Source organism: Chenopodium album, chromosome 10 (assembly GCF_948465745.1).
Source record: "Chenopodium album chromosome 10, dcCheAlbu1.1, whole genome shotgun sequence".
Classification (NCBI taxonomy): domain Eukaryota; kingdom Viridiplantae; phylum Streptophyta; class Magnoliopsida; order Caryophyllales; family Amaranthaceae; genus Chenopodium; species Chenopodium album.
Window position 1 is genome coordinate 2,618,428 of NC_137843.1, and position 22,990 is coordinate 2,641,417.

General features: G+C 37.4%; 2 protein-coding genes across 7 annotated transcripts; one reads left to right on the plus strand and one right to left on the minus strand.

Moving 5' to 3' along the window:
* Positions 1-731: 731 nt before the first annotated feature.
* On the minus strand, positions 732-10,094 carry LOC145561933 (uncharacterized). Of its 3 annotated transcripts, none has more exons than XM_081622069.1 (8): positions 9,888-10,094; positions 4,566-9,690; positions 4,241-4,485; positions 4,012-4,156; positions 3,305-3,488; positions 2,887-3,219; positions 2,072-2,778; positions 732-1,767 (listed from the first exon to the last, which is right to left on the minus strand). In XM_081622069.1, exons 2-8 carry the CDS (start codon positions 9,510-9,512, stop codon positions 1,114-1,116), a joined length of 7,215 nt encoding a protein of 2,404 aa, XP_081478195.1. In that variant the 5' UTR covers positions 9,513-9,690; positions 9,888-10,094; the 3' UTR covers positions 732-1,113. The 3 variants fall into 3 exon arrangements, with proteins under 3 accessions (XP_081478195.1, XP_081478193.1, XP_081478194.1); XM_081622067.1 differs by having other exon boundaries at positions 3,305-3,506; XM_081622068.1 differs by having other exon boundaries at positions 2,072-2,769; positions 3,305-3,506; positions 9,888-10,093.
* A 2,184-nt stretch (positions 10,095-12,278) lies between these two features.
* On the plus strand, positions 12,279-22,773 carry LOC145563098 (uncharacterized). Of its 4 annotated transcripts, none has more exons than XR_014094509.1 (9): positions 12,279-12,395; positions 12,483-12,531; positions 12,632-12,769; positions 14,793-15,008; positions 15,558-15,597; positions 15,681-15,778; positions 15,969-16,022; positions 21,187-21,343; positions 21,616-22,773. XR_014094509.1 is itself a non-coding variant. In XM_081623509.1 (8 exons), exons 1-7 carry the CDS (start codon positions 12,334-12,336, stop codon positions 15,984-15,986), a joined length of 621 nt encoding a protein of 206 aa, XP_081479635.1. In that variant the 5' UTR covers positions 12,279-12,333; the 3' UTR covers positions 15,987-16,022; positions 21,187-21,381. The 4 variants fall into 4 exon arrangements, 2 of the variants coding, with proteins under 2 accessions (XP_081479635.1, XP_081479636.1); XR_014094508.1 differs by having other exon boundaries at positions 21,619-22,773; XM_081623509.1 differs by lacking the exon at positions 21,616-22,773 and having other exon boundaries at positions 21,187-21,381.
* The last annotated feature ends 217 nt before the right edge of the window (positions 22,774-22,990 follow it).

The following is a 22,990-nucleotide window of genomic DNA, read 5'->3' on the forward strand; positions in this document are numbered from 1 at the left end:
ACCGTTAGTTTTATTTCTTTTATAATGTGATAAGTTGGATTTGGAGCCATATTTTAATAGATTAATAGTTTTTTATACTCTAATTAAGACATTGGTCACTAGTTGATAAGTAGTTGCAATGAAGACTAATTACAAATATACTTTAAAAATGGAAAGAAGAACCAATGCTAATTACTCAATTAACATAAAAAGTTGTATTAAAAAAAGCACGTGGAACATGATTAATTACAATAATCAATGATGCATTGATGCTTACAGTTAAGTAATAACACATACTTGGTACATTAGAGCACGTTTTATAAGTGCTTGAAAATAAAAAAAAAATCTACTGTTTCCTAAAGTGGTAATGTGGTACAACAATATTCGATGATTTCTATATAAGGAAAACAAACTTCATGTTGATGGATTCTATAGATTAGAGTGCTACCAAACAGCTGGGCCCTCGTGTTGTCTCTGAAAAAAACAGCAAATTGCCAAAGACTTTCACACTACATCATCTTCTTTGCTTTTTAAAGTTGAAATCCACGGTTTTTTGTAATGCTTTCCAGGAAGATCCTTCTCACGTGTTTTTTCCGTGGGTTGATTCCTTCAAATTTTGGAAAGTCATGAAAGTTGTACAGGCCCAATATGAACAGCTGTCCAGCCCAACAAGAAGAGCCCAAGACCCAAAACAGCTAAATTTTTTAAAGGACAAAAATAATCAAAGATATAAGAAAAAAGGAGTAGAAAGCAAGAGTTGGAAAGAGTTTTATCAGTAATTTACTTGCCAAAAATGAGTGAGAAGATATCCATATATTGTCACAATAATTAGAGACAATATTAACACATAAAACTCTCATTAATCCCTACAAAACAATATTTTCTCTATAATGTCGAATCCAAAGCCCAATGCCCTTAATTTACTTCTTCCACTCTCATATAAAACTAAATCATTACTTTTACAACCCTTTGTTAAATTAAAAGGGCTTACAAACGGGACAAAAAGCTAAGTACTTCTAAAATCACCTAATATGAGGGATCTTCAACTTCGTAATTTGCTTCAATACGATGATTAGCCCAAACCATCTTTGAGGTGTTAAGCTGGATATAGTGTTTTCTCTTGTTTACTGCAGCTTATTGAGCAGTTCCAGTTCCAGTTGCGCTGGTGTTATTTTGCTTGGCAACATAGATCTGCTTTACTTTGGTAGGAGGGAAGCCCCTCTCTCCTCCTGAAGAGTGATTCCTTCCATGGAACCCCATTTTACGGTTGGACCACTCTGCCCCTGAGCTGTTCTTCTGACCTCCCCCTCTCTGATAATGATTGTACTGCTGTTGTGCAGATGGATGCTTTTGTTTAGACATTTGGGCTTGGGCTTTGTTAGGGGCAGAAGCTGCAACATGTGGGTTCCTTTGGCTTCCAGAGCCTTCGGCACAAGCATCAACCTTTACAGAATCCCCAGACCGGCTATTGCTCCCCATATGAAGAGCCAAAGCTTCAGAACCAATGGAAACTGGTGGATTTACCAAACCAAGTTCATTAGGGAATTGGGTTGCAGCAGCGTTTGTACTCATAGAAAAAGATCGACCATCTTCAAGTGATGACGATGTTTGGGTCTTAGAGAAGCCGCTTGCATTTAAAGAGTGATGATCAGCAGATGCATGACTTGACTGAGATAGCATTGCACCCTCAGCTTGCTGTTGCAATGCCATAGATTGTGGAATAGTGTGAATGGCTGATGATTGAACATGAGACCACCGAGGATGCACAGAGACATCAGGTGAAGAGGACTGCAAAGTGAAATTTAAACAGTTAATTATATGGAAATCAGCGCCCTATACCAGATCCTAACCAGTTAATCCCTCTCCAGACAAAACAAATAGCAAGGCTGCTCAAGAACTCAAGACGGTTTAATCTCCTACGAAAACCTAAGGATGGCTTAAGTGCTCATATATACACTTCACCATCCAAACAGACCCCACACTTGCAACCTCACATCAAAAATAAATCATGACTTTCCATGCCACAGACAGCAAAGGAGATGGACAAAATGTGCATTAAGTTCATGTAAAGTTGTAAACCATTTCAAGATACCTGAAAAGGTGACACTTCGAACATGGCCAAAGGCGATGCCATTGACAGCAGTGGAGACCCAGGAGCCAAATGTTGAGCCTGAGCTGGTACATTGGGAGCGCTGCGCTGCACGGGGACCAAATTCGTATTGTTCACTTCACCCTCACTGCCAACCAAGGCAGGTGAGGAATTATGCTTCCAATCTGGCTGTTTCCCAGAGGGGATGTAGGTAGTTCCCATGTAACTCAAGCCGACTTGTCCAAATTGCCCTACAGGAGCAAAATGATTATAAACCACCATATGTGGAGGGCCTTGCACCCCGGGGATACTTCCAGGAGGACTTATGAAAGGGGCTGTGAATCCTGCAGGAGGACCATAGAATGAATCCACACCCGTGTGGCACTGTTGCCAAGTTCCCAATGGCCCCGAACTAGATACACTGCTCTTCTGTGGTTGGGGTTGCAGGCCAGCAGATTCCTCATGGGGGCCAAAGGCAAATACAGGACCCCTCATCATAGGATTCATATCATAATATGGAAAATGAGAAGTTGGACCTCCAGGAAATGGTGAAAGCATATGACTAGAAGAACTGTGAGGACTAGGTAAAGGTGGCCATATCGAGATTGGTGGTGTCTCTACCGACAGATCTGCAGGGAGGGAAACGCTCAAAGTCTCGTCACCCTTCGATTGACTCACTGCATGCTGATCACCCGACATGCCTATGAAATCTCAAAAAAAAAAAAAAAAAAAAAAAAAAAAAAAAAAGTGAGCATGGATGATACGCATGATAGCACTATCTAATTAATCAGCCAAACAGACAAGTTAAGTTATAATACCTGTCGTAATCCTGTTCATATCAGCACCACCAAAACTTTTGGGATCTGATATGGTAGTTGAACAGCTACCAATCCCATTCCCAACAACTTCATCATTGCCAATAGCAGCAACAGCAACAGCTGAAGCTGCTGCTTCAGCTTCAGCCTCACAATCCTCTAACGGTAAGCACAACTCATTAGGACGTTTCCCTTTCTCAAAAAGAACATCACAATTATTTTGCGATGCAGGCATACTTTGGGGCCTTTGAACATTCATCGGGAGAGAAGCAGGAGGCCTAATGTTATGTGAAACACGTGTACTTGGAGGAAGAATCGTTGGAGATGTGACTGCACCTGGAGAGCAGTGAGCAAAACCAATCAGAAGATAGCTATAATTTAACACACAACACAGGTTGACTTTCATGGCTGCCAGACTTACCAAATTGTATCTTCTCCCCAGCAAGGAGAGAATTAATAGGACTAGTTGCTGAAGAAAATGTGTTATCTTTTGCAAGGACAGATGATGATGACAAGCCTGAGTCATTGACCGAGCTACCACAATCTCCAATAGATATGACATGTGTATCGAAATGAGCAGGTTTCATAGCCTCCTCGAGTTGGGTCTGTGTCAAGGCCATAACCTACAAATAGTCAATCAAGCAATTCAAAATTCTAACAAGTAATTCAAAATTCTAACAAGTTTAACTAATAACAAAAGTAATAGTAAATTAATTAATGATGCCTTTACAAGTAAAGGTAAGGAGACGACAGCAGCTTATCACTTGGACAATAAAAGGCTGAACCAAACATTCAAATTCTAATACTAATGCCAAAATCACATCAGGAAAGCACAAGAGTTTATTTAGTGACTCATTCCATCACTATGTAACACTAATAAAATTAAACATATTTCAACAGCTTTACGATTCTTAACTCTTATCCACCCCCAGAAATACTATAAAACACATCCTATTTCATTCTTAGAGCTTGAAAGACAAGTAGTCAAGAATAAGTGTACACTGTATAAATCCACACTTTTATAATTACGACTTTCATAAAACACACTTTTATAATTAGGTTTACAGCAAATAAACATGGAAACAATGAAGCAAACATTGAAATTACGACTGATGATGTGATGCATACCGGCTGATTAATGCTTGGACTACCCCAGGAGCCAATAGATGACTGAACTACATCAACAGCCTTTCCTTGAGAATCAAAAGTCACGTCAGGAGCATCAGATCCGATAATTTGCCCATTGTTTGCATAGGAATTTTTTTGTGGTGGCCTGAAAACATTTAATAATTACCATTTCAGCAAACTGAGAAAATTTGAAGTAGACAAGGAACATTTCCCTTCAAGTAGTGCTTACTTCACAGTTTGGGATTTGCCTTCAATTTGACAATCAGCACCTATAGGAGGAGTGCCAATTGGAGCCAATGGCTGGGATCCTACATTATTCAATGTTGCAGAAACATCATTGTTTAGCAAGCCTCTTTTTGACGCGATAGAGGAGCGAACACTCTTTGTTGCTTGTGCGTTTAATGGTGCAGTTGCTCTGCTTGTGCTTCTAGTTGTGGCAGTACCTTGGGCTGCAGGCCGAGATTTTCGCTGAGCCTGAAGTACACAGGGTAAGTTTAAAATTTCAGGAAAACAAATAATAGATTCATCAATCAAATAAATAAAAAGGCATATACCTTTCTCATGTTGTTAGATTTTGCCTTAAAATCCTTTTCTCTCTGTTCACGCCGATCATTCAGCATTTGCCTCTTTGACCTGACCTCAATAAAGTCATCTTCATCACTAGGGGCTTCGATACCAGGTTGCTTAAATACACGCACGATACCACTTTGCAGGGGAGCATCAACGTCATCTTCTGAACCAATGTTTCTTTTCAAGCTTCCTTCAGCACGATGTGAAGTGTCTAGCCCACTAGTTGCAGCTGCTTCTTTAAATGCTGTCTTGTCTTCTTCAATCCCAGAACCAGACACGTGAATCTGATCTGAGCCTGAAATCTCTGAATCAACAGTTTGTTTTGGTTTATCAGACCGTAGTTCTTTCTTTAACCCACTTTTCGGCTGTGTCTCAGTACTCTTTCCATCAGAATTCAACTTGGCATCCGGTCCAGCGAAACTAGAAGAAGGCAATACAGAAGATTGCTTTCCCTCAGCAGGCTGGCGTACACGGAACTCAAATCGCTGTGGACCACGCCGTGGCTTCCTGTGAAATCCATTGATATCTGATCGAGATGCCTCGTTTGCAGAAGAAGAAGACCTAGGTCCAGGATGTCTAGCTGTGAACGCAAATCTCCTCCCTCTGCCGCCCGAGAATTGGCCCTGGGCTGATGGCCCACTAGAGTCTTTAACATTAACAGCAGAATGAGATGATGAAGGCCCAAATCGACTTTCTGATGCTCTATTATTCAACAAAGGCTTCGGGTTTCTCCCTACATTACAAGGACGCCCCAAACTGTCAGCTTGTTGACCCAAGTCAGGCCTAATCTGGCCCATGCTGGAGCTGTTTTCTTGATTCTGACACAATGAAACATTAGTTCCTGAACCTGGTGTAACAAGCTCTTTGGAATCACTACCCTGATGTGCATTCAACAGATGTGGAAGCTGAACTTGATGGCTTTTCACAGAACTGTGTGAGGAATCTTGAACAGGCTTGGCAGCAGGTGGACCTCCAGGCACTTGACTGGTAGTATAACTTGGTGTAAAATTAGGCTGAACAAAAGACATCGATTGAGGTGCTAAAGGCAAGATTCCCTGAGACATGGGAGGTGGATACCTGAGCTGACCAAATTGAAAGAGGGGAGGCTGTGGAGCATGCATATGAGTTAAGGAAGGACCCATTTGTGGATGAAGTTGGAGAGGCATCTGAATAGAACCAATTTGAATAGCTGGAACAGGAGAGGGAATCAAAGAAGGTCCAGAAAACAACCCAAACTGAAGCTTAACAGGCAAGTCAGCAGGGCCCTTGGTAGCAGCTACACCTGGCAAGGTCTGATTAGATGACAGTGAGTTCGTCATAACAGGAGATGATACCGACTGCTGAGCACTCAAAACAGTACCAGAGGTAGAAACCCCTGTATTCAAAGAATCTAATGACATTGATACATTAGTTGGCTCAAGATTTTTCTCAGACTCTTGAACTATCACACATGAACCATCAACGGATTCTTTTTGTTCCAGGATGCTGACAGCCACTTGAGGTCCTCTATACAAACTTTCATCAATCTTTGGACTTTTATCATAATCCTCATTTGGTATTCCAACTTCCACACCCTGGTCAAAGCCAAGAACCATGTTGTCCGTATGAGGAGAGTCTTTCCCTTCCAGATGCATATCTTCAAACTCATGGTTCAGTTCAACATTCTCATCATCTCCTTCATGTACATCTTCTTCATGGTAACCTACATCTTCATCATACTCTTCTTGCTCTGGTAACTCCTCATTGTTATCTATTGTCCATTCTTCATCATCACCTACTGATACTGAACTCGCACTAGCAATAGTATTACCTTTGACCATTTTAGCTTTTGAGAGTAAATCCTCATTCTCAGAAAGGGAAATATCTTGGCTTTCTGCCCTACAATGCACTGCCAAAGATTCCCTAGATTCATCCAAATCATCATGAGACAGATGAGTAGGAGAACTAGGGGGGCTTGAAACAGAAAGTGAAGATTGCGAGTCACGCCCAGGTGTAGTACTTCGATTTAGTTCTTGCTCCCCATTTATAGAACTCTGCTCCGCGACATCCAATATTTCTGAATGCTCTTTATGAGCATCCTGATAGCTTACTCCAACAGATTCACTTCGCGACGCCTGATTCAATTGAATGTTTCCATCTTCATATGCTGAGGAATCAGGATGTTCACTTTCTCCTCTGAAGGAAGTCCGGTGTACAGAAGGTAATGATGGAGGGGGCAAGACCCGAGGCTGTCTAGCAGGATATCTTGACCTCCCATAATTACAAAGGTCATCCAGATCAGAATTCTGATAAAAACGTTCTGGGAAAGGAGAATCTCCACGACCCCTGCCCTGTCCCCACCCCAGATCAAATCTATCAGCAACATTATCAGGGAAGTCAGCTTCTAAGTCCATGTTCCTGCCATACGGATCACCATCCCCAGAAATGTTCCACCTTTGACCCCTTGGATGAGGAAAATCTTCCATGAGAGGTTCTGGAATCCCCCCTCGGTAGTAACCCCTGGTAGGCATGTAGCCTTGCCCTCCATACAAGTCTTTCCGAGGAAATGACTTTCCTCCCACAGAGACATCCCGTCTAGGACTCTGATGACCGTTCTCGGGATCTGCAGAAAAGAAAGACGAGCTGTTCCCATTCTCAAACATATCCCGTCTCCAAGAATTAAAGGGTTTTCCTCTATCTGTAAAAGCAAAAGAAGATTCTCTAGCTGCTACAGCCCGGGACCCCATGTCAAAAGGTCTACTAAGACTGGAATCAGAAGATGCTGAATTTGTGATCCTCTCCACCATCCTTTCTCCATCTTCCCAGCAAGAAAAATCATCAGCCCGGACATCTCTATCCTTGGCAACCACAGGCATCATGTCATCTGGAACAGCAGTAGAACTACTGACCTTTGCCGTTTCAGCCTGTCTCCTTGCAATCCTTTCTTCTAGTTCCAGAAGTTTTTGCTTGGCAGCTTGCTTTCTTCTATCCTCCTCCATCATCATTCTTTGTTTCTCATCTTCTCTAGCTATCCTCTGCTCTTCTGCCCTCCGTATAGATTCTAATCTTTCTTGCTCTGACCTCCAAGCAGCTTCACGTGCTTCTTCTACCAATCGTCTCTGGTGTTCTTCCTGTTCCCTAGCAACCCTCTGTCTTTCCTCTTCTTCTCTGCGAGCCATTTCTAGAGCTCTCTCTTGCTCTTCGATGATACGCTGCCGCTCTTGTTCTTGAATCTGTTGAACCCTCTCAAGTTCAGCCTCAAAGGATTCCCGAACAGGATCATGAAAGTTGAGCGGTTTATTTGCATCCTTCTTCCTCTTTACCGCCCCAAGAACACCAGGAAAAGGATCTTGTTCATCAAATCCAGAGAAAGGGTCTTCAACATAAGGTTTTTCATTTCTGGAAGTGGAACGCTTGTCCCTAACAAAATTCTGTATGTGATCACTGCCAGACAACCCCTTATTACCAGAAGAAAATGAGGATCTCAATCCCATGTTACTTTGAGCCTCAGATTTATATCGATTAGAATTATTGGCATAAGAGTCTCGGGTGTCCCTCTCTGGCTTTCTACCATTATTTAGATCCGACGAGCTATTCCACTGCTGTCTCCCATGATCCCTCCTGCCAGCAGCATAATCCCGATTAGCAGTTTGTCCAACATTATACTCATCCCGGATGTTGCCTCCTTGTTGGGGTGGGAAGTTTTTATTATCTTTATTTGCTTCACGATTCACACTGGCTGGCCTTGCACCAAAATTGTTTCTGTCATTTATGACTTCCTGGGAACCAAACCTATCTCTGGAAACAGGGGTTCTCCATGATTGCCCTTCATGGCCCTCTCGGCTCGGTACCCGAGAATTTTTGTTAAAGGAATCGGCATTAGAGACTTCGTTCGGCAAACCCTTGCCAACATCATTGTCGCGCTGACCCCTTCTATCAAAAAGATTCTGAGCTGGTTTATGTGGTGGCAAGCTGCTCCGAGGCAAATCAAAATCCCTATCCCAGTAAGCTTCAGTTCTTGAGAAACCAAGGTCTCTGCTCCTCTCAGTCAATCCATGACTGGTATCACGCTCATCATCTGCCCAGTCAGACCTCGGACTCAGCCGGACCAATGGAAGAGGTCCAGGAAAATAGTCATCCTGCTTTCCGCCTTTTTCTTGAGAGTGGAAATTGGCTGAACTACGATCCTCTCTATTATTAACACCAAGACCATTACCAGCAGAGTGATGGGAAGACTGTACCTGGGGACGCATGTCAACATGGGAATTCAAATTCAAACTCTCCCTCTGTTCTCCTGTGGGCTGTTCACTCATCCCCTGCCTGTGTTTCTGATGAGCTGAATCCTTCTGTTTCTGAGATGGCACATTTGCAGCACTCAAAGTAGCTTTCAGAGAAGGGAAATCTTCACCTTTCAAAACATTTGCTTTTTCCACAGCACTCATCATAGTCACAGAAACATCAGTTCTAGCTGATGGTGGCATATAAGCAGTACTAACCCCACCTCTGTTAACCCCGTCAACACTTTGAACCCCATGATTGACACCCTCACTAGACAATGGCCGATCACCAACACCGTCTCTCTCAGTTCCAACAATGGCACTCGGCTTGGACCAGCCCATGCCTGATGAGGAAGGTCTCGCCCCACTACCAGCAGCACCTCCGCCAGCAGTCCCACTACCAGAACCCAATGAATCAAACTTCTCATGTTCCCTCCTCAAAGAAGGCAAATTCAAGGGGGGTGGAACAGAAAGCTTCGACCCAACTTTGTGCGAACTCCTTGGCCGAGAAAGGACCACCATCCCACCCCCACCTCCTCCTCCAGCACCACTGGACCGGTTTCCCCGACCCAATCCATAATTACTACTGTTTGATTGATTAGAATGCAAGGACTGTCCATATGATTTATTCAGATTCACGGATGCAAATCTGTTACCTACACCCGGATTGGCCATCGACCTGAAATCCGACAGATCCCTAACCCCAACAAAAGCATCAAAAATAATTCCCCCCTTTAATCACCGCCAAATTAACACAATACAAATGAGCTCAATCAATTTCCCTCCCTTTCACGATCTCACAATAATCAGCTAGTAGCAATAATCAAATCCTCAAATCACTCGTTTTTCTCACCTGATCATCAACCAAACCCAAAAAAACAAACAAACACACAAAACACAAATTCAATGACGATAATCACTCAAACCATAAAAAATGAAGCAATTAAATACGCAGACAATAAATGAATCTAGACATGATTGAAATAGAAACTAAATTAGGGTTTCTCGATTAAATAAAAAAAACTGAAAAAACAAAAGCAAATTAATTACCTGATAATAATAAAGAGAAAGAGGATAAGTGAGACGGGCGGAGGAAGCGGAGTTCCGTGGAGAATCGTACGACGGAAAATCGCCGGGCAGAAATGCCCTACTACTCCAACGGAAGCAAAAAAATAGAGGAGAGAGAAAAAGAAAAAAGAAAAAAGAAAAGGTTAGAGGAAGACGAAAGAGGGAAATTAATTAAGATTGGACCTTTTGTCAATTTAGTTAGGTATATTCACCGTACTTGGTGCTGTGTCTTGTGGCTACTACCTCTTCTAATTACTTGTTACACTCTCGTATGGAAAGAGTGAGTGTTCAAATTTGGTTTTTTCAATTGGATCTCTATATTTCTATTTTTGAATATTTTCTTTGGATTAATATAATCTATTCATCTATTCTATCAAACGATCCACTAAAGATGAGGATGTTTAGGTTATAAATGGTGTTTTAACAAATGGTGGTTCTTAATTTGGATATCAATTCAGTACCAAAATATACTTATTGGTATCACTTACAATTGATTTGGTTTAAAATGGATTTAAATTACTCTTAAAAATTGTATAAAATTAGGAATTCATGACAAAAACACGCGTAGATCAGTGTAATTAGTGTGTTTTTGTCATGATTTTCTAAATTTAAATAATTTTCAAGAGTATTTTTAATGCTTATAAGTAGCCCTAAGTGCTATGTATAGCATTTTCCTTTGATTTATACTTCCTCCCTTAAAGATTGGATGACCTTAAGTGTGCTCCATTAAATTGTGCAACATTTGATGTTAAATGTAAAAGGAAAAAAAAAAAAAAAAAGGACATGGAGGCTTCAAAACTATGATAGTCATGTAGCTTGATGATATATTATTGCAGTAATTTTTTGTGATAAATAATCACTCTCCTAAAATTCTTACTTAATAATATAATGCTCCTCTCCCTGTATAAAAAGTGGTTTATAAGAGAGTTTATACTATAAACAATATAAGGCTTTGCTCTTCTCATCTTGTATATGTTCACTTGTTTAATGAAAGTTCATATAATTCAATATACGAGTTGATAAATTTGGAAAAGATAATACTTTATAGTTTATACATATAAGTTCAATACATTTAGATAATCGAAAAACGGTTGATAAGCTCCAATAAAATCTAATGACCCTTTATATAAAAAAAACCCAATAAGATTTAATACACCTTACATAAAAGGACAACAAAGCTTAATAATTTCCGTAAAATAAGATAAGATAAGATGAGATATTTTATTTATTTATCATATATAACTAGCGTGTACCCGAGTGATGTCTCGGGTTGCTAGTTTGTGTACTTCTTGCTTTAATTTAACATTTATGTCTGACTATTTGTATAGTTAGTGTGTGTAGTGGTTCAGGCGTTGTCCCTTGGATGTCATTTTTTTTTTTTACATCATATGTATTTATATTCCAATATTGTGAAAACTAAATGAATTATATTACCTTTAATTTACTTAATAAATGAAAGGAATATTATAATATTATGTGAAACTTAAAACATTAATAATAGTTGGTTGAGATGCTAAAAGTATTACCTATATATATTGGAGATTATGGGTTCGAATTCATATACACTAACTTTAATATGTGGGTGGCTACACGGGTAGCCAGTCACTATTGGATTTTTTGTTTAATGTTATATGGGCTACTCTACTATTAGAGTCATAACTCTTAAAGAGGCTAGTAATGTATGGGTTACTTTGTCAGTGTGACAGTGTTATAAACGTTATTATGTTATTTAAGGGCTATTCACTCAATAAATAGAATAGGGCTACTTTGTCAATAGGGGTCACTTTGCCAATGGCTAATGTTATATACAGGGTTATTCAGATTTTTTTACAAGTGGCTATACAGTGTGACCAACCTTACAAAAAAACATATTAATTTATATAAGATGAATTTAGAACTAAAAAGAACAGAGCCTCATGATCCATTCGTTTTGCAAAGTTATCCTATAAAATGATTTTCTCATTTTCATTGTTTAGTTGGTAAAAGGATGAAAAACAATTTTCTCAAAGGTAAAAAATAATTTTCCCAAAAGTTAGAAATGTTTTCCTTCCAAGAGGAACACATGCTACATTATACATTTGTACTCCCTAATCCTTAAATACCATATCCACTCATACTTTCCCCTCCCTATATAAAATTTCTTGTTATACGAAGCAAATGAAGAAAAACAATTTTTACAACTATGTTTTTCTTTGAAAATTATTTAATCATAAAAAATATATAGTTTAAAAAGTTATTTTTCGTTAAAACAAACAAACCCTTAAATTTTACAAAATAACCCTTTACAAAGCGATCCACTCGCCCACTATTGAGATAGACCCCCCCACCGACCCACTCAATAATCAGCTCCCTAAAAGAAAGACTTATTAAAGACACGAGTATATAGATAGGCCGTTATTCCGGTTTCCCGGCAATCAAACTTCGCAAAATGGCGACTGACACCGGAGAAACCCCTCCGTCACCGGCGCAATCGCCGTCGTATACAATCGGGTACGTAAATTCACCACTCTCTCAATTTTTCCCAATTAATTTTCACTTCTACTTTAATGGAAACTCCGCAATTCTCCCTTTTTGCAGGCAACCTCGCCACTTCTACCTTGCCGTCGATCGCCTCCCTTTCAAAATGGTAATCGCTCTCTCTTCCCCAATTTTACATCACGAAACCCTAATTTCGATGATATCTTAAATTCTGGAATTTGAGGTTGATTTATACTTGTAATTTGCAGGAGACATTGGTTGATTTGCTTGGAGTAGTAGGAAGAAGATCGGGGCTTCCTATGGTTCTGTGTTGTAGTTCTCGTGATGAGCTTGATGCTGTTTGTTCAACTGTTTCATCTCTTCCTTACATTTCTCTCTCCTCACTGGTACCACTTCAAATCCTTTCTATTTTGTTTCTAATTTGATTTTCTAGATTTTTCTTTTTGAATGTGATTAGGTTTCTTTTTATTGATAGGAAGATAATTTTTTATGGATGAATTATGATACAAAATTTAGGATTAGGTTTTGATTGCTGGATTTTTATGCGATGGCATGTTAGATTTTGTAGTTTAGCCTACTAAATTCCACTTTAATCACATTGCCTATCTTTAATTCTAAAGCTTATGCATTTTACTCGCCACCGCCTACGGCCTACTCCATTCCTTACCACTAAGAAGGGAAGCCAGGAGTTGAAGGAGGGACTTTAACCCTCAATCTCAGCCTTGGGAAGGTTGTGCTCTTCCTTTAAGCTATTTCAGCCAGCTATGGTAGTGGCGAAGGAGTTAAGGACTACTAAGCAATTGATGTATCACTTGATACAGATGACTTTTGTATTCCGCTGGACCACATTCTTGACCTTTGGTCGAGCTAAGAGCATGAGTAGGTAGGGTTTTGGGGGGGGGGGGGGGCGGGAGGGCTAGAAAGGGAGTTTGTTTTCTTTGTGCTAGATAGTACTTTCCCTGTTAAAAAGTTGTAGTTGCATGTAGATGACACTTTGTTTTCTTCATTTATTCCACTTAATTTTGGTGATGGGGAGAGGTGGGGATGACATGACAATCACAAATGATATTTTGGTAAGGTACCATTTTCTCCCTTTGAAAAATCAAGAGAGTTATATATGATTTGTGATTCTAGAATGAATGAAGAATGCCTAATGATCCATGGAATGATAAGCTATTTAGTGGCAATATTGATGTTGCACAATTATTTTTAATTACCGGTAACTACATGTCAATTCATGGCATTCCAGATTTCCAGCCAATAACAACTTGCTCGAGCAAAATGAACTTCTTAATGATGATCACTTGTAGTAAATAGTATAAGAAGAAGCATGTTTTCAATTTAGATATGCCAAAGTTGCTGCCCTTCATCTTGTGCTTTTGGTGTCAATTTATCAACTTAGTAAGCCTTAAGACCACTTTTGCAATTCCTAGATGGCAGGTTCTAAGCTTCTGCGAATCTGACCTTGTAACAAAACATTTGAAGGCTCGTACCTGTCACTTTATTGGCTTCTCTAGTGAATCACTCATCTCTCTCTCTCTCACTTGCTTGCTCATTAGATTTAGTTTTGAAAGAAAATCAAAGAAAAACAAATGACATACCTTATCAGGAATGTATTTATTGTTGAGAATTTGAGGTCATGGGTTCAAGTATTGTACACATCATGTTTCTAATTTGTGAAACTTACTGAATTTAGGCGAGTGCCATGCCGCCAGGTAGCATTTGAACTTTCTTAGAAATGTTTTAAAATGCTTTAGTATAGATCGGACAAGTTCCCTCGTACATTTCTGCTTTCTTATGTATTGTGGGTTGGATTGTGGGCCAATCTTCCTAGGAAAGGGAACTATGTGCTGTGCTGAGGTATACCTTGATTTTATTTATTTATTTTGTTATTTCCTTTCAAATTTGGCTGCTTTATATTGTAGGGTTCCCTATAAACATTCATGCTAGCTGACCCCAAATCATTTTGGGACTAAGGCTTTGTTGTTCTCCACCACTTTCACCAAGAGCTGGCAGACTAAAAGTTAGGAAGACCAAGTTAGAAGGGTAGACCAAAGCTTATCATTCCAAGGATCATTAGACATTCCTCATTCGTTTTGGAATTACGAATTATACATTACTCCATCTTGTCATGAACAAAGGTGTAACTTTTAAGAACCTCATGCAGTTTCACCAAGTTAGTTTTACATTCGCCCTATGACGGTTATCTAATGTAACTCTGCATCTCAGTTTAAAAACTGTGCCACTAGTAGTGAGGATTGAAGAGGCATCTCATTTAGCTTAGACATCTGTCACTATATTGTTGGCATTTTTCTAGTCAGTTTCATAGCATTTTTTTGGGGGCATGTGGAGAAGATTTCAGATTTTCAGTGCAACTACTTATGGATTTTATTTTATAATTATTGGCAGTATAGTGATCTTGCTGAATCAGATCGTGCACAAATACTTGAGAATTTCCGTCATGCAGTCGTCAAGTGGAACCAAAGTGCTGTAGGGGGTGAAGATGAGGAAGAAGGGCTCAAGTCTCATATGGTAGTTGTGACTGATGCTTGTCTTCCTATTGTTTCTAGTGAATCTCCTCTTCCTGCTCGTATTCTCATAAATTATGAGTTGCCAGCTAAAAAGGTGATATGTTGCTTTTATGAAATTTGATGCAGTCTGCATTGTTTTGTGCTTGTGCTTTAAGCTTGATACAACCTTACCCAATTGTTCGGAAACTTGATTTTGACTGGGAAAAAGTGTTTTTATTCCAAGTGTGATTATATTTTGAGTATTAGTGACATTTATACATTAGTGAATTACATTTTTCAATTTCTTTTTCTTAGTATTTTAACACTGTTTAGCTTATTTCACTTGTTGAATGGTCGTAGCTTAGGTTCTTTATGCCCTAATCCCCTGTACCCAACTCCCTTGGTAGTTAATGAGCATATACATGGATTTCGCTGGCCCCATTATCACATCATCTTTTCTATTATCTGCATCTGTTTGTCTCTGAAATAGAAGTGTATATTGAGTTCTGGCTCTAGTATTCTTGTTAGTCTGTATTTATTATGTTTTGATCTTGTGAAAAAAAAAAAAAAAAAATCTGCCTTTACAGTAATTGTTGAGTATATATGCCTGCCTTATTTTCATTATTTTGGCGAATAATTATGCTGGCATATTTCTTGATTGCAGGAAATATATATGAGGCGGATGGCAGCTTGTTTAGCTTCAGGTGCTTTATACTTAATTTTACGTGATTATCATGTTATATTGTTATTAAACACCATGCTTTATTTATTGTGTAAGTGGCTGCAGATGGGATTGTGATTAACATGGTTGTCGGGGGTGAAGTAGTGACTCTTAAGAGCATTGAAGAAGCCAGTAATCTTATCATTGCTGAGATGCCTATACAGGTTAGTTCATTTCCCCCTCTTTCTATAGAGAAAAACACAAATCAGAATGATGTAAAAACTGGATGACGATTATTTTCCTAATGCTGTTTTAATTTTCATTAGATTTATTGATTCTGTGATGGGTTTTAGTTCACTTTTATCGCAATTTTTATCTTGTGGATGCTATAATTGTTCAATTTTTCCTGCTCAGGTATCTGAGATATTGTGACAATAAGTCAGCTCATCAATGCATTGGATCATTCAGGTGCTTTTTACTCTCTTAGATATGCAAAATCTATTCTCTTGTGCGTGCATTGGATGTACGCTGCATTGATTAGTGTTCATAGTTGACTAGAGTATTAAGTTATTAACCACAGATGAAATATGCCAATGTTTTCACTTTTCACCCATCATGCTCTAGTCAGGTCCGGCTTCTGCTAAAGTATATGAAAAAAGCTACTAGTTCTTAGTACATTATTCAAAATGGTATTCAGCTTTTGTTTCTAAGTTTTATGGAGTATGTTTAAGGGTGTGGTTGGCTGATTCCTTGGGGTTGTTTATTTGTTCATCCGTAGCTACTTACAAGATACAAAGTGCTCCAAATTCATAATCTTCACCTATTTTTACTAACATCTGGAAGGATAATAGCAGGGGAATGCTTTTGCTTGGGTCAGAAATCTGGAGAAATTTAGTACTTGTGAATGCTGTGATTATTTGCTAGTTCAGGGATTCAAAGAGTCTTTAATCTCCTAATGCGTGCCTGGTTTTTCTTGCTAGTAAGGATACAACATTTGTTTTTGGAATTGTCATGTGGCGATTTTTCGGTAGCAGAGACTGTTCAGCTTGGGTAGTGTTTAATGTTCATTGAGCTGTCCTATTTGCTATTCTGGGTTATTACATATGAAATTTGGAAGGCTCAAGGGGAAAAAATCGGTGGTAGGCTGCTTTCTTTGCTATTATGGGAGTTCAGTGAGGGCTTTGGTGATTAGAGGTCTTCATTTTTCTTTGGCATCTTTATTGAATTGAGAGGTGCATTTAGCGTCACTTTAGGCTCATGGAGTGGTTCCCAGCTTGTCCCTTTCTATTGTATTGTGAGATTGGAGTTTTCCCCCTTTTCCTTGAATTTTGGTGGACTTTGGGTCCCTTTATTTATTTATTTTTTTTAATTTTAATTATTTATTTATTTATTTTTTTTTTTTTTTTTGAGATTTATCTTCATACCTAATACTACTTGATCTTCCATCCAGGATAATCAGTTGTGTGCTTTAGCAATATACTTGTTAGGAGTTGATTTAAAATCAATGAACTTCAGGATTTAAGGGTAGGATTAAGTTATTAAATTTAATTAAATAAATAAATAATGTGGAATGTCTCTTATGTGGCAAATCGGCTAAATCAAGTGAACATAGGTGGATTCAATAAGTTCCATTTACAACTAACAATTGAAGATTCTTTAATGCTGGATTATACAATGTTTAGCTGTTTGTGCGCAGTCCCCAAAGTTGTTTTTCTTCTTCGTCTTCTTCTTCTTGTTATTGTTTTAGGTAAGTAGAATTCCTAGGACATCCTAATATGGAGTGATAGACTACAAATAACTCATTATATAGTGGGAGTTTTGGGTGTAAAGGCAAGGAGTACTATTAAGGGAAAAAATATTTCCGTATTTCTGGGGATTTTTATTCTGGTTAATTACCTCATGTTAAGGAGAAAAATTTAAAAATTCTTGTAGTCTAAAGGTTTATGGTTCTTAACTCACTTGAAGCTTTTTTTATCTGCACTAAATTATGGCCAAACTATGTTTAAACTTCTGCACATCCTACTTGGTGTACGAGTTCAGCAATTCTGAGTTTGCTCCGTTAATAAGATCTTCTGTAACATAGGCCTCTTTACTGACTGAATAGTGGCTATATCAGTCCTCCATGTTGATGAGCAAGTTAACCTGACTCAATTATTTTTTATGGTTGTGTCTGTTTGTGTCAACTTCCACCTAGGAAACTAACTTCTGCCATCTCGAAAACAATTTAACTAGAGAAATTATTTATACCTCTTCACTGACCAAACAAGGAAGTTGGGTGAATCAATTTTTCTGGAAAATGGTTTCTGCCCAACCTCATTTTACGCCTCAATATGGTAACTATCTGACATGAATAAGGGGCTTGATGTTGAAGTTTTTGAACCCATTTAGTTGATTAAACACTTAAACATCTGTAATAGACTACACCCTCACACAAGAATATTCAGATATAAACAATGAACAACGCACACAAATAGGCAACAGCAAGATTAATTGATTGAATTAGCTAAGTAGCTCGAGGCTACAACTCTCCAAGTTAGTATCTTTAAAATACAACTCTCAAAATTCAAATAGACTAATCTCATAACCTTCACTACTACTCTCTTCTTAATTTATATACAAGGAGGTTCACAACTAGCTGTTACTACTACTATTGCCCATACTCTACCAATGCTGCTTGCCATGGTTCCACTACTTGCTGCTGTACTGCTATCTTCAAAGCTTAACTGTTTTTGTCTCGTTTGCCAACTCCTTCCTTTGCTTTTGTGCTGTTATGGTGGTTAACTCTTGACAGCCTTGATCCTCTGTTTTCTTCTTTTCTCTTCTCTTGTAGAATTTGGTAATTGGCGGCTTTAGGCCTTGGGCCTGGTCCATTACAATGTCTACGTGATTGACATATATAATTCAATACTCCGTATAATGTTAATGTTTAGTTAGGCCTTGTTTAACTCACCTTATTGCACTGCAAGAACTATTGCTTATTCAAATAAGATAAAATAAAATAAGATAAGGTTATATCACATTGGCACTTTGAAACATATCCGTCACACACAAAATACACTCCCTCGGTCCTTGATGATTGTCCTGTATGATGTTTTGTACATATTCCTAAATTTTCAATACAATATAAAATATCTTTATATACACAATATATAATATATATATATATAGAAATTTCTAAAAGTTACTCTGTATATACTTTGTACACAATTTTGTTGAAATAAACAATTTAAAAGAAATTTATGCTCGCTTTTTCTCTTTTAACGAGGGTAAAATAGTTATTGTACTAGCAAACACTAGTATGCTAGTATGCTAGTACTCTATTAGAATTTCAATTCATCGCTGTTATTTATAACAAGTCAATTGTTAAAATTTTTGAGGGTGCTAATAGAATTTTCTCTCATTTTTGTTTTGATTTATACTCGAATCATAGAGATAACTTTGAAACAATTTTGGGATAAATGACATTGAATAATTATAACTTATCTATTAAAATGAAATATAGAATTAAGGTGAACTATATAGGCCCTAACATGTTTATGGCATATTTGTGTGTTCCAATACATATTTGGCAAAACCTGATGTAACTTCAGTAATTTTTTGATGAATGAATTAGTCAATAAGTTGGCATGGTATTAAACTACTTCGACATAATTCTGACCTGTAAAAGTGAGTTATTATAGCTAAATGGGTTGGATTAGTGTGAAGGGTTATGGCTCATGTTAACAAAATGATTTGAGTATTACATTTGTTGTGGAATAGGTTTGGTCACTCAACATGCTAACAAGAAAGGGATTACTGTATTGGTAATGCTGATGCTATTTATGATGTGGCAGTAGTGCTTTGTCATGAACATGTAAATCTGTTATCTTAAAGTATTTTAAGGTTTGAAAACATGAGAAGGCTGAAAGCGCTCCTTTGTGTTTAAATTTGGAGCATGTCTTCTGCTGAGTGGTACCATTTGCCTAATTATAGTGCAAGGATATTGAGTATAAAATCAATATATGACCTAGCCCATAGTCTTTCTAGGTTCTTATTATAGGCTGCTGTCATATAGTTCTACAGCTATATAGTAGCTTGAATTAACTGCTTAAGCGGACGTGCATGCTATTTATGTTTTGTAGTGAGTTGGCGTAAACATCCCTTTTATTTTTAGCTAAGTGGAGCACACAAACAATTTTACCTTTAATTATGTTACTAAGTCTATCCCTCTGCTATCGTGGATCACATATTTGCAACCCTTGACTTTTACCTAGCCAAAGAAAAATAAAAAGAAAAGAAGATAAGGAGCATTTGACTCTGTTAAGCTTTGATCCTTCGACAAATTGGCTTCGTTGACATTTGTGCCTGTATTTTATACTCAATGCTTGTACTGCCATTGTGATTTATTCCATCCTAGGAATTAAAAAAGCTGAATCTACGTGTTTCATTGTACGTTTATATAATTAGGCTGACTTAGAATTTAACATAAATATTAAATGAGTTCTCCTGAATATTAAGTATTTGACAAAGTTTAAAATATACTACCAGGCAAACTTATAATTTATGGGTATAATACAATAGTGAAGCTTTTATTATTCTTATTTATCAATCTGTAAATTATGTTTTTGGGTGAGAGCGGGCTGCTAGGATCAACCTAGACACATCCACAACAGGAATCATTATTTTTATTGTTATTATTTTTTTGATTCCGACAACAAATATAATATTGTGTTTATTCGAGAAGGGGGCGAGTTTCAATTGGTCTACTTTGTAGTTTGTACTTATCTAATTTGAAGGAGATGATATTTGTCCATGCAAGCAACGTTCACTAGTAGAACGAATCTTGCTGTCTTTCTCTTTCTTGACAGGGTATTTGATGTAACTAAATCATCAGCAAGAAGACATTTAAGAATTACTTTTTTTTTTTTTCCTGCCGTCAAGTGTGTTTTACTCCGTATCATGCTTTATCAACTGATTTTTTTTTTTTTACTTTTCTGTATTATCAAAACTGAAGTGTATTCATTGTGTGAACTTGCAATTTACTTATTCCCTTGTTAATTTTGATTCTAATTTTTGTCTAATAGTTAGTTTGTAAATTGGAAGGTGTATAGTAGTTAAGTTGCAAATTTAAGCTAATTAGTGGCAATTCAAATTATTCCCTCTTAGAGATTTGTGTTGGTATGGAGGATGGTGTATTATTGGGAGTGCTTATATGTTTGGTTTAGAATTTGAGATAGTGTATGCTATTTTGGACTTTGTGGCAATGGACCTTGCATGCTAAAATATTTGTCTTTTCTTTATGAAAAGATTTTGAAAGTTGCATTTGCAATTAATTTGATTGTAGTATAATATTTACAATTTTTGTTGATGTAATATAATAGAAAAATTAAAGTCAAAGTTAGACATCGAATGTTTAGAAACAAATGGGGTATGAATTAAGAACTGTTTATATACGAAGTAGTTTTTATTGTGCTGGTAATAATGTGCATTTTTGTTTATCTAATTGGTAAGAATAAGATAGGACTAGTTTCCTTGTATACATTTTGCCTGTGTATGTGTTAATTTGATGATTTGACAGATCGCCTTGTGTGCCCCTTAAAGTGAGATGAGTTTTCTTTTAAGCTTAATGAACTAATTATAATTTCTTTTGCAGGTAGATTTTGTGATCCCGAGCAGAAAGCAAGAAGCAGATCAAATTTGCATGTGAAGGGGCAAAATAGCTGTTGTTTCAGCTGTAATGGTGCATATACTTGAATGTCTGATTTGACTGAGCTCTTTCGTGATGCTATTATAATTGTTCAGCCAAACAGGTCAGCAGCTAATTTTATAAGTTTTTGAGTAAACATGCGAGATATATCTCCCTAATCCAACGTGTAGCACACACTCATTGGAGGAGAGAGAGAGAGAGAGAAAGAGAGAGAAGAAAATATTAAGGAGAGAGAAAAGGGGGGGGGGGGGGGGGAGAGTTTTAGGATAAAGTATTTAGTATAGTTGCATTATCTATAAACACGTTTAGAAGAGTAGAATATGCAATATGGCGGCTGGTCAGACTCAGACTCATGTCTAGTTTCCTGTAATCTAGCAGGATTCAGGAACCTTCAGAAAAGAACTGCTCCAGATAATTGTTGAGAATCCACAATTAAATAAGTATCAGATCGATGTCACGGGTGACGATAGTTTCTGAATACTACTATTTATGTTTTGTTGGCTATCCACGATTGATGTTTTGTTATCACTTTAGCATGCCCGTTGACAGTATCCCGGACTCCTAGTATATTTGCTATTTTTGGATGCCATTTGATAAGATTTCTATGTCTTTTTTGTGCACATTAAAGAAATAATTTTTTTTTTTTACCAAAGTGAAAAAAATAAAAATAAAAATTCTGCGATGCACTGAAGTATTAAAGTAAAAGGATTTTTTTACAGTAGCTTATAAGTTGAGCTTGGCAATGCAAACTTGTAACCCAAGTGGGGGCATTAAAGTGGTGGAACAAATGGAAGTTTAAGAGCACCTTTGTTTAGGTAAGGGTAGTAGCTAACAACGTACGAATGAAACTAAGCTGCTGGCTAACACTTGCAGTGCCGTAGGGCAAACCCAATCATCCATATTTTCTCATAAAAAAAAAAAATCATGTTTATAATATTGACAAATTTTCCCTTTGTATTTTATCTCTTGCCTTGGACTTTGAAGATTATGTTTTTGAACGGATTAATTATGGGGTTAATTTTGTGAACCACCTATATTTTCTACTTAAACTTCAGTCATTTTAATTTATGTGTTAGCTTCATTATTATTCGGATGTAGGCACCTAGCATTATTTTAATTCTATAGCATTGTTACTCCGTATTTCACTTGATATGATGATTACTTTTTTGTAATTTATCTTAACTTATTAGCACTCCACCTAAGAAGTAAGAACTAGGTTCCAATGCTTTTTATCCTGTAATTGAGTGGACATTACTTTGCTTACTACTGTACGGATTGAGGAGGTAGGTAGATCTATTTCTAGGCTATGAGCTTATGATGAAAAGAGTTGCATATGTTAAGACTGTTAGTCTACCTCTACTTCTTTAAACGCGTAACATTTCTTTTAACTTTCTATTCATACAATTATCTTTTGCACTAGGCAATTTGTAGAAATATCGACTTTCTAGTATGATTAATTAATGTATGATATATTGATACGAATACTTAAATGTCTGATTGTTAATAGAAATAAGGAGATGGGTTCTAGTTTGACATCAGCGTTGTGGAAAGCTTCAAAATTCAATTTATTTATTTAATTTTTTTTTTTTTTTGATGGATTACGTAATAATACTAAAATAGTAAGTTTTTATAACTAAACTATTGTACGGCAATACAAGTATGTTGGACAAAGATAAACGACAGTAGTTGGACTAATTCTGCTTTCCAATATGCCTCTAACGTATGTTAATACCACTGATACTAAAATGTT

What these genes read in the sequence shown, in the direction of transcription:
- LOC145561933 (XM_081622067.1), bottom strand. Translation starts at nt 9,512, where the DNA reads ATGGCCAATCCGGGTGTAGGTAACAGATTTGCATCCGTGAATCTGAAT. An exon ending in AATCTAACAACATGAGAAAG is followed by an intron (nt 4,486 to 4,565) that starts GTATATGCCTTT and finishes TGTGTACTTCAG; the next exon opens with GCTCAGCGAAAATCTCGGCC. An exon ending in TCGAAGTGTCACCTTTTCAG is followed by an intron (nt 1,768 to 2,071) that starts GTATCTTGAAAT and finishes TTCACTTTGCAG; the next exon opens with TCCTCTTCACCTGATGTCTC.
- LOC145563098 (XM_081623509.1), top strand. Translation starts at nt 12,334, where the DNA reads ATGGCGACTGACACCGGAGAAACCCCTCCGTCACCGGCGCAATCGCCG. An exon ending in ATGAGTTGCCAGCTAAAAAG is followed by an intron (nt 15,009 to 15,557) that starts GTGATATGTTGC and finishes TCTTGATTGCAG; the next exon opens with GAAATATATATGAGGCGGAT. An exon ending in GGCAGCTTGTTTAGCTTCAG is followed by an intron (nt 15,598 to 15,680) that starts GTGCTTTATACT and finishes AAGTGGCTGCAG; the next exon opens with ATGGGATTGTGATTAACATG.